The sequence below is a fragment of the Callospermophilus lateralis genome, chromosome 6 (assembly GCF_048772815.1).
Source record: "Callospermophilus lateralis isolate mCalLat2 chromosome 6, mCalLat2.hap1, whole genome shotgun sequence".
Taxonomy (NCBI): domain Eukaryota; kingdom Metazoa; phylum Chordata; class Mammalia; order Rodentia; family Sciuridae; genus Callospermophilus; species Callospermophilus lateralis.
Window position 1 is genome coordinate 144,715,130 of NC_135310.1, and position 14,166 is coordinate 144,729,295.

The 14,166-nt window shown below is 36.4% G+C and overlaps 1 protein-coding gene across 2 annotated transcripts in view; it reads left to right on the plus strand.

Annotated features, from left to right (window-relative positions):
* Positions 1 to 14,166, plus strand: part of Riok1 (RIO kinase 1) — a 56,836-nt gene that overhangs the window by 24,554 nt on the left and 18,116 nt on the right. For both annotated transcript variants that reach the window (XM_076859170.1, XM_076859169.1), the window contains exons 6-15: positions 2,525 to 2,617; positions 3,797 to 3,909; positions 4,005 to 4,085; positions 5,436 to 5,522; positions 5,894 to 6,031; positions 6,678 to 6,781; positions 6,989 to 7,095; positions 10,005 to 10,070; positions 12,571 to 12,690; positions 13,515 to 13,568. In XM_076859170.1, coding sequence (XP_076715285.1) covers positions 2,525 to 2,617; positions 3,797 to 3,909; positions 4,005 to 4,085; positions 5,436 to 5,522; positions 5,894 to 6,031; positions 6,678 to 6,781; positions 6,989 to 7,095; positions 10,005 to 10,070; positions 12,571 to 12,690; positions 13,515 to 13,568 — 963 coding nt within the window. The remainder of the gene's footprint in view (positions 1 to 2,524; positions 2,618 to 3,796; positions 3,910 to 4,004; positions 4,086 to 5,435; positions 5,523 to 5,893; positions 6,032 to 6,677; positions 6,782 to 6,988; positions 7,096 to 10,004; positions 10,071 to 12,570; positions 12,691 to 13,514; positions 13,569 to 14,166) is intronic.

The following is a 14,166-nucleotide window of genomic DNA, read 5'->3' on the forward strand; positions in this document are numbered from 1 at the left end:
TATTATATTACTTGGTAATTTGGTTGTTCATGCACAGTTCTTGGTTTCACATATGTTGAAGTTGTGGAAGAGAGAGAAGAAAAGAGAGAAAGAAAGAGGGAAAAAAAAGTCTCTCAGAACACTGTTTTCCTTGCTTCCAGTAGGTGGCGTTGTTCTATTCCTAGCTTGAGCCTCTGTATTCAGGGTGGTGGGTATAGCCAGTGTGAAAGGAAATGAGCTTCCACCTGTATCTTCCCTACTCTAGTCTCTGAGGTAGAAACCAGGTGCCTGTACAGTTGTTTTGCGTTGATAGCTACAACCCCCAAAAGCTTGTGGGAAATATTTTGAGTTATCGCAGCTAAGGGTGGGGGAGTTGGAAACCGGGTACCTGGATCAGTCGCAGAATCGTGCTGGTAGCCACACCCCCTTTGATGGGTTTTAAGGGTTGATGGGCTTCCTCCCAACTAGCACATGGGCCAGGGCCGGACTTCCTCCTCCTGTCTGGCTTGGCCAAAAATCTTTTTCTTTGATTAGAAATTATTCTAATTTATTCTTTCTTTGCAAGAAGGGAGGAAAATTAACCTCTAACCTTCCCATATGCAGAGGGATATGATTGCATGTTAGTATTGGCCTATGCTTTCAATAAGAAATAAGTGATAAAAAGGACCAAAACGGGCTGGGGATTTGGCTCAAGCGGTAGTGTGCTCACCTGGCATGTGTGCGGCCCGGGTTCAATCCTTGGCACCACATACAAACAAAGATGTTGTGTCCGTTGAGAACTAAAAAATAAATATTAAAATTCTCTCTCTCTCTCTCTCTCTCTCTTTAAAACAAAACAAAACAAAAAGGACCAAAACATTGCTATTATTACCACCTTCCCACCCCTCTCCACCCGTTCACAAAAAGATTTTAGAATGAAAGTCTCTTTACCCTCCACGCTTGGTTTAAGACATATGCAGCCCTCCCATCATGCACATCAACCCCCAGGAGAGTAGCACCTCTCCTGATGATTCTGAGATCCAGAACCATTTGTGCGATCAAATAATTCCACCATTGGGAGGGAACAGGGCCTGGGTCTATGTCTTCATTGACCTCTATTATGTGTGATTTGTGTTTGTATTTAAAAACAAAGTATGGTCCAGCTCAGAGAGGTAAGGCAGGCTTAATTTTCAAAGATTGTAAAATAAGAAAATCTTTTGTTTTTTTTCTTTCAAAATTAATTTTGAATGGTGGAGTATATAGCTTGAGTCTTAATTTGTCTTTTTTCTTATTTTTTTTTGTTTCATGAGCCATTTGGTGTGTTTCTCCTTCCTTCCTGTGTCCCTTGTCTCCCTACTAATTTTGCAGGTCTCATCTAGATTCCTATATACAGCCAGTTTTTCCCTTTTTGTCTTTACCTGTTCAATAAAGAAAGAATGGAAATTAGTGCTCTTCACTTCTTCCCTGTCACTCTTCTGTCAGTTATAATGGTTGCATTTAGTCCTATAGTCTTCCAAGGTTGTGTTTTTTATATTAACCTTAAGTTACTGGTGTGACCCCAGTCGCCTCATTAAAGTTTAGATAGACCCTTAAACATAGTTAGTGACATTTGGCCAGTTTATACTCTCTCTCTGGCACTGAAAGGTCTGTTTGAGCCATAAGGATCCCTTGCTGGTGTCCCTTGACACTGTATAAACATATTGGGCTGCATCAGTGTCATAGATGGACAAAAACAGGCTGTAAATTCCTTACCGTCTGTTTAAGAGGACGTTAAAATTCTTTTTCAACAAGATTGACTGTTCTGACTCTGAAGGAGACCTTTACCCTGATTTACACAGTCTGCAGGGGTCTGCAGACTCTTAAAGGGCCAGTAAATACTGTAGGCAGCGCAGGTCACTTATAGTGTATATTGAATTGCCTTTAAAAGCAGTGCTTAAAAATGTAAAGACCATTTTTAGCTTTCAGGCTGTAGAAAAACAAGCTTTAGACAAGATTTGGCCCATAGGGCCTAGGATGCTGACCTCTGGTGTAGTATATGTGCTATGAAGTGAGCACTCCCCCTGGTTTAAATTTGTCTTCCAATGCATACTGGAATTTGAAGCCTTATTGTAAGAAAGAGAATATTAAATATCTTAATGACTTTTTATATTGATTACATGTTTAAATGGTAGTGTTTTAGATATATTGGGTTAAATAAGATGTATTAAAATAATTTCACCTTTTTACTTTTAATGTGTAATGACTAGAAAATTTTAAATTAGGTGATTTGCATTGCATTTCTCTTAGCTAATGTTGGTCTAGAGTCCATATCTTTTCCTCTCAGACTTGTTTGCTTTGGTTTCCATGACTTGATGGACTTCTTGGTTAGCTGCCTCTGGTTTGTTTTGCTGTCACCTCACTTTTCATTTATAAATGACTAAAAATCAAAGTGAATTAAAATCCCATGATAGTGATTCTCCTTTACTTAGCCAGGATAACCTGGCTCTTCTGTTTATTCTCACATGTGTTAATGAGGAAGATTTGGAACCATCTTTCTAGATTTTCTGTTTTTTGCATTTTTTTTTAGGTTTTGGATCCCAGAACAAGAATGATTTTATTCAAGATGTTGACTAGAGGAATCATATCAGAGATAAATGGCTGCATTAGCACAGGAAAAGAAGTGAGCTTTTCTTTGGATCACTGAATATTTTCATGTTAGTTTTCTTATTTCAAATAACAATGAAACTTTGGCACTTAATATGTGAATTGTGCCTTTAAAAAGAAAAGAAAAGGGGGCTGGAGGTGTAACTCAGTGGTAGAGTGCATGCCTAGCATGTAGAAGGCCCTGGATTTGAACACAAACACTGGTGGGGAAAAAGAAAGAAAGAAGGGTTAGGATAGTTTAATATAAATGTTTCTGAAACTGGCTTTATTAGTAGTTATGGCTAAAAAGGAAATTGTATATGAAACTGTTTTCTCACTGTAATTGCTATATTTTATCTTTCAATCTAATTGTGCCCAGCAGTTTAGATGATCATATTATTGTGATATCCTGAGTCTTAATTTAAAAATTGCTAATAGGAACTGGGTGTGGTGGTATATGCCTGTAATCCTAGGTGCTTGAGCAGGGGAGGCTGGAGGATTACAAGTTCAAAGCCAGCCTCAGCCACTTGGCTAGGCACTAAGCAACTTAGTAAGAACCTATCTCAAAATAAAAAATAAAAAAGGCTGGTTATGTGGTTTAGTGATTAAATGCCTCTGGGTTCAATCCCTGGTTACCTACCCAGCCCCAATAAATTGCTAATAGAGATAGGGACTTATAGTCTCATTTCAATGAGTCACTCGTTCTCATTATTTTCTTTATATATGTACAACAAAAAAGATAAACATGGTGTTTTTCAATTAGCAACTCATTGTGTGGGAATTACTAGTTGCAAGAATATCTCTTAATATTTTTCACATACTTGAGACTTAAAATTGTGAAATAATTTCTCACATATATTTAAATTGGATTTTACTGTGTACATAGTTATTAGCCACTTAACAGTGGGATATGTTCTGAGAAATGTGGTGGTGTGAGAAGTTTGTAGAGTGTACGGTATAAAACTAAGACAGCCATGACATCACTGGGTAACAATCCATTTTGGGACCACTGAGGCATATGCAGCCTGGTGTTGACTAAATTTTTAATGTGGTATGTCACTGTATCTAGGATATTTATGATGTTTCATGTTTTAATTCACATCTTTCTTGTGCATGTTATTTCACTTGACTTTTGAGGTTAGAGTCAAATAGATTGGAAAAGTAAAACACAGTAGTTATTTAACACTTTTTTGTTTTTGTTTTTGACTTTAAATAGGCCAATGTATACCATGCTAGCACAATAAATGGGGAAAGTAGAGCAATCAAGATTTATAAAACTTCTATCTTGGTGTTTAAAGATCGGGATAAGTATGTAAGTGGGGAATTCAGGTGAGCTTAAATTTATTTTCCCCAGTTTCTTTAATTTCTGGTTTGTAAAATGTTGAAACAGAATAATGGAATAACCAATAGTTTTTTCCCTCAAGATTTCGTCGTGGCTATTGTAAAGGAAACCCTAGGAAAATGGTGAAAACATGGGCAGAAAAAGAAATGAGGAACTTAATCAGGTAACTGGGATGTATGTGTCAGCCTTTCTGCCAGCAGGTCTCAGTGTGGTTCTCCCCAAAGGGAAGGACTCATTGAGGCTGTTTAGTTCTGTTAGGTCTGCTAAACTAAGCAAAAGAAACAGATTTCTGGACAAATAGCAATTACCTGTTGTGTATTCTAAGAATGGGTTGAAGAAGCATTCTATCACAGTTCATATTCATTTATCAAAGCTAATCATTTGAAGAGCCTTGAGATCCTTCTGCCTCAGCCTCCTGAGCCACTGGGATTACAGGCATGCGCCACCACACCCTGCTTGAAGAGCCTTGTAAGCTATATGAAAGCAATTAGAATTTGTACAAAGGAAGACAAAAGAGTTGTTACAGGATTTTAAACAGGGAAGTGACATAGTTGATGATAATGTGTCCTCCTTAATAAGTTATTGGTGTTTTAACAAATCTTGTGAAGTTCTCAACTATGTATCTGTTTCCTTTTTTAATTTTGTTCCAATTTTGGACACATTTACATAGTCTTTATTTTTTTGGTTTGTTTTTGAGACAAGTTCTCACTATTTAGCCCAAGGTGATCTGTCTCCTAGTTAAAGTAGTCCTATTCCTCAGTTTCCAGGTAGCTGGGATATAGGTATGGGCCATCTTGCCCAACTTTTATATTCTTTGTTTGCATTAATGAAGATAAAGAAATAGCACATAACTGAAATCACTAGGTTACAATCCATTTTGGGACCTCTGAGGCAAATTTTGAAAATGTTCCCCCTCTTTCTTTTCCAATGTCTTTTAACTTTTTATATGCTATATAAAGGTATTATACATTGGAAAATTTAAACATGTACTATTTGTTTTTGAAAGTCCTATAATCTTCTTGTGTTCAACTAGCTCTTAGGTGAGAATCTAATGATTTATATTAAACATTTTTAAACATTTTTAAAATATTTAATTTTTAGTTGTAGGTGGACACAATATCTTTATTTTATTTTTTTAAAATATGCTGAGGTTTGAACCCAGTGTCTCACCTGTGCTAGGCTAGTACTCTCTCACTAAGCCACAACCCCAGCCCTGTATTAAACATTTTTTAGGCTGATCAATTAAAAAGACAAATATAGACTTCTCTAATATATTTCATCAATTCTAAGTCTATAGGATATAATCGTTTAGTTGTCAGAGTTTTATTGTTCTTGGTGGTACATAATGGTGCTACTTAAAATCATTGCTGTCTTAGAGTTTATGAAATACAATTCTGAGGTCTGGATGTTATTTCCCAACAGCAGTATTGATATTGTAGACTATAGCTGTTGTAGTTTGTTTAGATGCCTTTTCAGTTTTTCAGTTTACATTTTTCTTGTTACAATGTCACAGGTTAAACACAGCAGAGATACCATGTCCAGAACCAATAATGCTAAGAAGTCATGTTCTTGTCATGGGTTTCATTGGTAAAGACGATATGTAAGTATACAGAAGGCCTTAGAATTTTATACCCAGAACTGTATTTTTTTAAAATGCTTTAAATTATACATAATATGAATATTTTCCATTTGAATAGTTCTTTCCTGAATCCTTTTCACTGTGTTAGGCATATGTGTTACCAGCTTACCTTTTGAAGTCTGAAGATGCTTCAGAAGAACAAAGTTAACTTGTTTTTGAGGGATGTTTTATTCAGTGCATGGGAAAAGTATCTTTGGAGTGGAATATTTGTAGTGAGACTAACTGTCCCATATACAGTTCACATGATGAGTTGTAGAGAAGTATCAGTGTAATGTGAAGCAGGATATCTTAGTCTTGGTCATTTATCTTTGTTCATTTTATTTTTATCTGAGGCCTGCACCACTCTTGAAAAATGTCCAGTTATCAGAATCTAAGGCTCGGGAGTTGTATCTGCAGGTTATTCAATACATGAGAAGAATGTATCAGGATGCCAGACTTGTACATGCAGATCTCAGTGAATTTAACATGCTGTGAGTATGTTTTGTCTCTTAGGACCCCCCTCCAAGTCATTTCATGTTCTTTGAAACAATAGACAAAGCCCAATCCCAGAAGTCATACTGAATTATAAAATTGTAAAATTGGCCTTCACGTGGTAACAGTTACCATGTTGTCCTGCCTTCAGTGGTCTTAGTCACAGAACCAGATCATTTTAGAGTTAATGGGCTTTGGAAATTTTCTGTTTTTCTCTCTCGTTACTCAAGCCCCTTCTTATCTGTCTTGATTATTTTATGAATGATTTCCCTTACTCTTAAGAATAGAATTTTTTAAAAAATATTTTTTAGTTGCTGATAGATCTTTTTTTTTTTAGAGAGAGAGAGAGAGAATTTTAATATTTATTTCTTAGTTTTTGGCGGACACAACATCTTTTTATGTGGTGCTGAGGATCAAACCCGGGACGCACGCATGCCAGGCGAGCGCGCTACCGCTTGAGCCACATCCCCAGCCCCAATCTTTATTTTTTAATAACGTGGTGCTGAGAATTGAACCCAGTGCCTCACACATATCAGGCACCTCCGCTACCACTGAGCCCCAGCCCCAACCCCAAGAACAGAATTATTAAAACAGAAAACAGTTAAGTAGTAGTACCCCAGAGCTGCTGTATCTCTGGCCCACAAGGTACCATGGTGGAGATGTGTACATCATTGATGTTTCTCAGTCTGTGGAGCATGACCACCCACATGCCTTGGAGTTCTTGAGGAAAGACTGTGCCAATGTCAATGGTGAGTAGAAAGGGTAATTGTGTGTGTGTGTGTGTGTGTGTGTGTTTTGTACTTGAACTGGTGGCATAAAATCTTGTTCATTGCAGTGATATGTAAACCATTTGCTGAGAGAGTAGATTTTTTTTTATCTTTGTTTCTCTATACAGTAGTTGGATTTGATAACTTCCCATAATATACGTCTATCATTAACATTTTTCCTTCCAACAGATTTCTTTTTGAAGCATGCCGTTGCTATCATGACTGTGCGGGAGCTCTTTGAATTTATCACAGACCCTTCCATTACACCTGAGAATATGGATGATTATCTCTCAAAGGTAAACTAGGGTGAAAAAGGGGAAAAGTTGAAAATAGCAGTAGTAATTTACATTTGTATGACACTTCTGAGGAACTTGGATTACTAAGTATAATTTATTCATTTTGACGGCCTCCTGACTTCCCAGATTGGGAATTAAAAACATAGCAGAACACCCAATGGTAAATTCAAGGTTCTTGACTCTAATTGTCTGACAGGATTACATAGATTATCAGCCTTCTTGAGTAGTTAGTAAGAAACCTGTTGGGTTTTTTGTCATTGATACTTTTCCATTATTTCTGAAAGACCTTTCTGAATCTTAGAATTGTTTAAAATTGTAATAAGGTACACATAAAGTTTACTATTTTAGCCACTTTTAAGTGTAGATTTCAGTGGCATTAACTGCATACATATCATTGTGCAGATGTTGCCATCCATCTTCAGAACTTTTTTATCCACAAACAGTTCTCCTGCTTCTAGCAGCCACCATTCTGCTTCTTGTGACTTTTGGCTGCTTTTGTAAAATCATAAGATGCTTGTCTTCCTGTGACTAGTTTATTTAGTTTAACATAGTGTCCTTCAGATTCATCCATGTTGTAGCATATGACAGGATTTCTTTCCCTGTGAATTTACATCGAATTTTGTATATCTATTCATCTGTCTTGAGTTGCTTCCACCTTTTGGCTATTTGTGAATATGCTGCTGTGAACATGAGTATACAAATATGTCTTCAAGACCCTGCTTTTTCCCAGGTCTGGTGACTCATACCTGTAATGCCAGGGGCTGAGAAGGCTGAAGCAGGAGGATTGTGAGTTCAAAGCTAGCCTCAGCAAAAGCAAGGCACTAAGCAACTCAGTGAGACCCTCTTTCTAAATAAAATACAAAGTAGGACTGGGGATGTGGCTCAGTGGTCAAGTGCCCCTGAGTTCAGTCCCTGCAAGACACACACACAAAAGACTGTGCTTTTCATTCTTGTGTACGCATAGCCACAAGTAGAATTTCTAGATTTTATGATATTTTATTTTTAAGTTTTCAGGAAACAACCATACTTTTTTTACTGTAGCAACGGTACTGTTTTGCCTTCCACCAAGAGTGTACAGGTCCCAGTTTCTCTACATCCTCACCAACACTTATTATTTTTTTACTTTTTTGGTAGTAGCTATCCAAATGGATGTGAAATGGTATCTCAGGATTGTTTTGGATTACATTTCCCTAATGATTAGTGATGTTGCACATCTTTTCATATGTTTGTTGCCCATTTGTTTATCTTCTTTGGAAAAATGTCTATTCATGTTCTTTGCCCACTTTTAAGTGGGTTTGATTTTTTGCTGGTGAGTTGTAAAGGTGGTGTTTTACATTCTGGTATTTGCAGATATTTTTCCCATTCCATGGGTTGCCTTTTCACTTAATTGCATCCTTTTCACTTAATTGCATCCTTCGATACACAGGAGTTTTTAATTTTTATGTGATCCAGTTTGTTTTTATTTTTGTTACATTGAATCACAGGATTTTGAATACATGGCACATATATCCCTACACAGGTTTTCAGGTTTGATCCTACTTTCTCACATCCTCCTCTTCCCCAGGGTGCCTTCTCATTGTTCCCTTTGCTCACCTTGTTCTGCCTAGTTCAGGATGCTTTCTGGTGCAGAAATTCAGTAGAAATCATTGTTTTCATAGGTATATTTTCATATTATGTGACTGTAATAGAAGTAGTTACTGCTTTACTTCTTCCTATACTAATTTTTTTCTTTTTAATTCTTTCACCCTCTACTAGATTATAAACTCTTAAGGTACAGGAGTTTTATTTGTGTATTTCCAGCACCAGATCGGTACATGACACACAGTAGATGACCACATATGTTAATTGAATAAATAATTTATCACATTTTTATTCTTAAATTCTTTAATTCAATACTGATTTTAGTGTCTGTACTTAAAAAAAAAAAAAAAAAAAAGAAAGAAAGAAAAGAAAATCATACTGCCATGGTGAGAATCTGAGAATAGATCTTTAGTTTTATAAGCCAAGAACCTTATAGCATCTTTATCATCTTAGTTTCAGCAAATGTTTGCTCAAAGAGCTTTCTTTGGTGGCTATACTACAGCATCATTTTGAGCCATATTGCAGCTTTCTTGTATGACTGACTTCTCCAGAACTAAGGAATGATTCATTTTTTTTTCTTTTTTTTTGGGGGGGGGGGCGGCTGTGTTACCCATTCTGGCCTTGCTACTGGACTCAAGATACTCTCCTGCCTTGCCTCCTGAGTAGCCTGCCACAGTACTCAGCTGGTTCTTTCATTCTTTAGGTTTCAGTTTTCCTGTAGTAAATATTTTTGCTACTCAAAAATTATTACAAGTAGTAGTCCTTTTGCTTTTGTTTTTTTGCAGTGCTGGGGATGTAGCCTAAGGCTTCATGCATGCTAAACAAGTGCACTACACCCAAGCTGCAACCCCACCCCAGATTAGTATTACTTTTGAAGAAGAGGATTTAGGGATTCTCTAAAGCTAGGAGAGTATATTCTGTTTCTTTGAGGGTTGATAACAACTTTTTTAGTGTCTGTGGTAGAGAGAGACCCTGCACCATTAGGTCACTAAACACTTTGATAAAACTGTGGACAGGTAACACCTATAAAGATCAGAACAAGTTTTTACTAAATCAGAAATAGCCAAACTTGGTAGTGCACAGCTGTAATGCCAGTGACTTGGGAGGCTAAAGCAGAAGGATGACAAGTTTGAAGACAGCCTTGGTAATTTATTGAGACCCTAGCTCTAAAAACTTTTTAAGAAGAGCTGGGAATGTGGCTCCCAACTCTGAGCACCCCTGAGTTTAATCCTCAACACCACCAAACACAAAAACAAATCCCCCATAGAAATGGATGCATTGTCTCTAAGTTGAACGTAAAGAAAAATTATTTTTGTTTTCTTTCAAAGGCCATGGAAGTAGCATCTCAGAGGACCAAGGAAGAAAGGTCTAACCAAGATCATGTGGATGAAGAGGTAGGACTTATTATATGTTAATAGCGTTAGGAAATTTTTGTATTTTGAGGGATTTTGTTTGTTTGTTTTTGTAGGAGGCATATGTATTTTGTTTTGTTTTTTAATCAACTTGATTTTTTTCTTTTTACTTTTTGTGGCAATAGGAAATTAAACCCAGGGGTGCTCTACCATTGAGCTATATCCCCAGTCTTTTTGATTTTTTTATTCATTTTGAGAGATTCTCACTAAATCGAGGAGGTTGACCTTGGACTTGTGATCCTCCTGCCTCATCCTCTCAACTCTCTGAGATTAAAGCTTGGCCAACCATGAACTTGATTTTAGTGTCCACTCTTTTGTTGTTGTTCTGGGTATTGAACCCAGGAATGAACATGGTTTTAATAGATACATGACACATAATTCAACGGAACTGAGTCTTATAATTTATTTACATTATAATGTTCCACTTGACAACCTATGTTATTAGCTCATTGTCTTAGGTGGAGAAAACTTTTTGAAGTAAAAGTCTGTTTTTAGTTTGCAAATATAAATTTTTAAGTAGCTTAAATATTAATTTCATAAATACTATAAATTTTAAATATTTATGATAAAAATTATTTTAGTCTAGGAAGTCAGGATATTTTTTTTTTGTTATACATCTCTATTTGTTAATGAAAATCACTTCACCAACACCCATTAAAAATAGCCCCCCCCCAAAAAAAAGCAAATGTTTTTTCAAAGAGGATACATAGGTGGCAAACAAAACAATACATGCCCAATATTATGAGATATCAGAAACGTGCAATTAAAACTACAGTACAGGATTTCTGATTTCTAAACCAATTTCTGGTTCACTGCTGGCTCCAGTCATGATTGGTGTCAGGGCACAGGGCTTTTTGTAAACCCTGTGAACATTTTCTACTCTACATGCTGGGTGTTATAAAGTGACATCCTCTGGGAACAATAGAGCAGATTTTAATTCCATTCACCCAATCATAGAAACTTGTCCTATCAGCCGGCCTCTCCTCAGGATGACTTAAAGTCTCATAGAAAAGTGTGAGCATCCAAGCCACAAATCAAGGCAAAATTCCTGCATTGTTTTTCTTGTTGTCTTGGACAGCAATACAAATCAGATCAGAATTGAAATGAGAACTCATTTTACTGTCCTTGAAGAGGCACACAAAGTTGGTACACCCATGAAAGCTATCCATCCTTTCAGATAAATAGTGCAGTGTTTTCTGGCCTCCCCACATAGTAAGCTAAACCTGAAGATTAAAGGTAGCTTTAACAATAAGGTATGTATTAGCACGCAATCAAGAACAGTGCGAGGCAGGCAGTTACCAGTTGGTGTTCAGAAGCTGGAAAAATTAACCCAACTGTCAGTGAGACTGATGAGACTCCGTGAAGAAAGTAAGTCATTCCTGGAAGCTTCCAGCAGACTGCGAGTAGGTTATACGAATGCTTTAATTAGTCAGAAAAGGAAAAGAATTCTCTTTGAAAGGCCAGATTATTTGACTTTCTCCAGGGAGTAAGCATTGTGCAAGGTGGTAGAGGAAGATCCCTTCTACCAGAGAAACCAGACCCCAGTCAGTCTTGAGTGTGCATGGCAGCTCCTGTAAAGCCTCACCCATGTCTGAACACATGGCATCTTGCCATCTCGCCAGTGGGTGTTGGGAAGTATGATGTTTAACTGTAGGCAGATGGTTCCTTCACAAAGCCTCTCTGAAACAGAGGACATTCTGTACAGGTCTAAGGCCTTTATCAAGTGTATACTTTCAGGAGTTGTTGAACCTTGAGCTGAAGACTTCTCTGTATTTATTGCTTTCATGAGGCCCCTTCATGACATTTTTGGTGGTGAATGAGGCTAGAGCATTGGCTAAAGGAATTCCCACTTGTGTCACATCCTGAGGCCTAATTCTTGCAGGTCTTAATGTGATAGTTGAATATGAGGTACCGTCTCTTCAGCAGTTCTAAACCTGTTTTCACTGTAGAATCTGGGTAGGTGATCTTCCCATGAAAGAACATGTTCCTTTGTAAGGCACAGCCAGGTAGTGCTTCTAACTGTAGTTCATCCCTTTCCTTCCTACTCAGAAGAGCTGTTTGGGATGCAACAAGAGAAATGTAATTTGAAGGATAACCTTGAATCAGCTATAATTCTTCCTTAAGATAAATCATATGCAAAATGTAGTGTTTTTTCATTAGTAACAAATTTTGGCACATCACATGGCAGATGCAACACCAGTGTTTTTTGTTTTTTTTTTAAGAGAGAATTTTAATATTTATTTTTTCAGTTTTTGGCAGACACAACGTTTTTGTTTGTATGTGGTGCTGAAGATCGAACCCGGGCCGCACGCATGCCAGGCGGGTGCGCTACCGCTTGAGCCACATCCCCAGCCCAACACCGGTGTTTTTAGACAGCATGTCTGAGAATAGATTCCCCCATGACTTGATGGTGATAAGGATGCTGAGTGAATGTGAAAAGTATATGAATAATAGTTTCTATTTTGCTTCTCTCCTCTCTTAGGTGTTCAAGCGAGCATATATTCCTAGAACCTTGAATGAAGTAAAAAATTATGAGAGGGATATGGATATAATGATGAAGTTGAAGGAAGAGGACATGGCCATGAACGCTCAACAGGACAATGTGAGCAGTGTGGTTTGTATATAGCAAGCAGGTCTAAAGCAGGTCTAAAAAAGAAGGGGACTATCCCAAACAGATTGAGTTCCTCTAATCTTGAATGTTTTTGAACATGTCTTCTCTACATATTGGATATAAAGGGAATTTGATTGATATTTGAGAGGGAGTGACACTTTTGAATGAGTCCAACAGATTATAATTAGAAAAAAAAGAATCATATAGAAGTCTAGGCTATGAAAGGTTATTAGATCATTAACATATATATTTCCTTAACATATTTTAGAAAAATTTTTTTACTAAAGAATCAAAATAGTAAATATTTTAAGTTTTGCCAGCTAAGAAGCAAAATATATGTAGGTCTTTTTATAACAAGGGAAAATAAATGGTCCCTGAATTTTTATTTGTGATATTAAAAACTTTAATAAGAATTAAATTCAGCTTTTTTTTTACTATAGATCTACTAATGAAAGAAGAATGGAATTGAGGGGAAAAGATAACATTTCAATCTTAATGGGGTTCAAATCAAAGTTAGTATTTGCTGTTGTCAGGTTGATTGCAAATATTTACCTCTCACAACTACCAGATAACTGGTTGGATTTGACCTCTGGGCTTGAGATACCTGGTGGATAAGAATATTACCCATGTTACTCATGTAATAAACTTCTGTGTTGCTATGAGGTAAATTTTAAGTACTTTTTTATTATCACAAAAGATACCATTTAGTCCATGGTGTTTAGTAGGGCAATATGTGTGTGTGTGTATATATATATATATATATATCACTGTCTAGTTTTATGTTGATTCCTTTTTTTTATTCCTTTTCTTGTAAGATTCTATATCAAACTGTCACTGGATTGAAGAAAGATTTGTCAGGAGTTCAGAAGGTATGAAGAACATATGTTACTGTTTGTTTTTGTGAAAAATCTTTTAAAGGATATAAAACTTAAAGTAATATCAAAACTTTTAAAATGGCCTATTTAATGAAATAATTTTCGTCTGTAGACATTTTCAGAAATGATTTTTTGTGATATTTATAACCATAATACTAAAATTTGGAAATTATTTATATTTTCATTCTCTCCTTAAATTGTTTTGTTGTTCTAGGAGAAACATTTATCTTTTTTTTTGTATCCTATTCTTCATTTGTGAGGTTATTAATGATAGCCAAATCTTCTGGATATTTTTTACAGTAACTTAAAAAACTGTGGAAAGTGTTTATAAGTATGTAATTTGCTGAAGAGCAGTCTCATGAATTCAGCAGGCTTATTGTGCTGGATTCCTGTAGTGCTCTTTTTATTTTGCATTTTCGAATGGTAGGGATTAAGTAATTCTAATTTAGAGAGTAATAAAGGCAGGGATTTGTTTGTTTTCTAATATTGGGGATTGAGCCCATGGGTGCTTAAATACTGAGCTATATTCTGAGGCCTTTTGGTGTTTTTATTTTTAGACAGGGTCTCATTGAGTTGCTCAGACTGGTCTTGA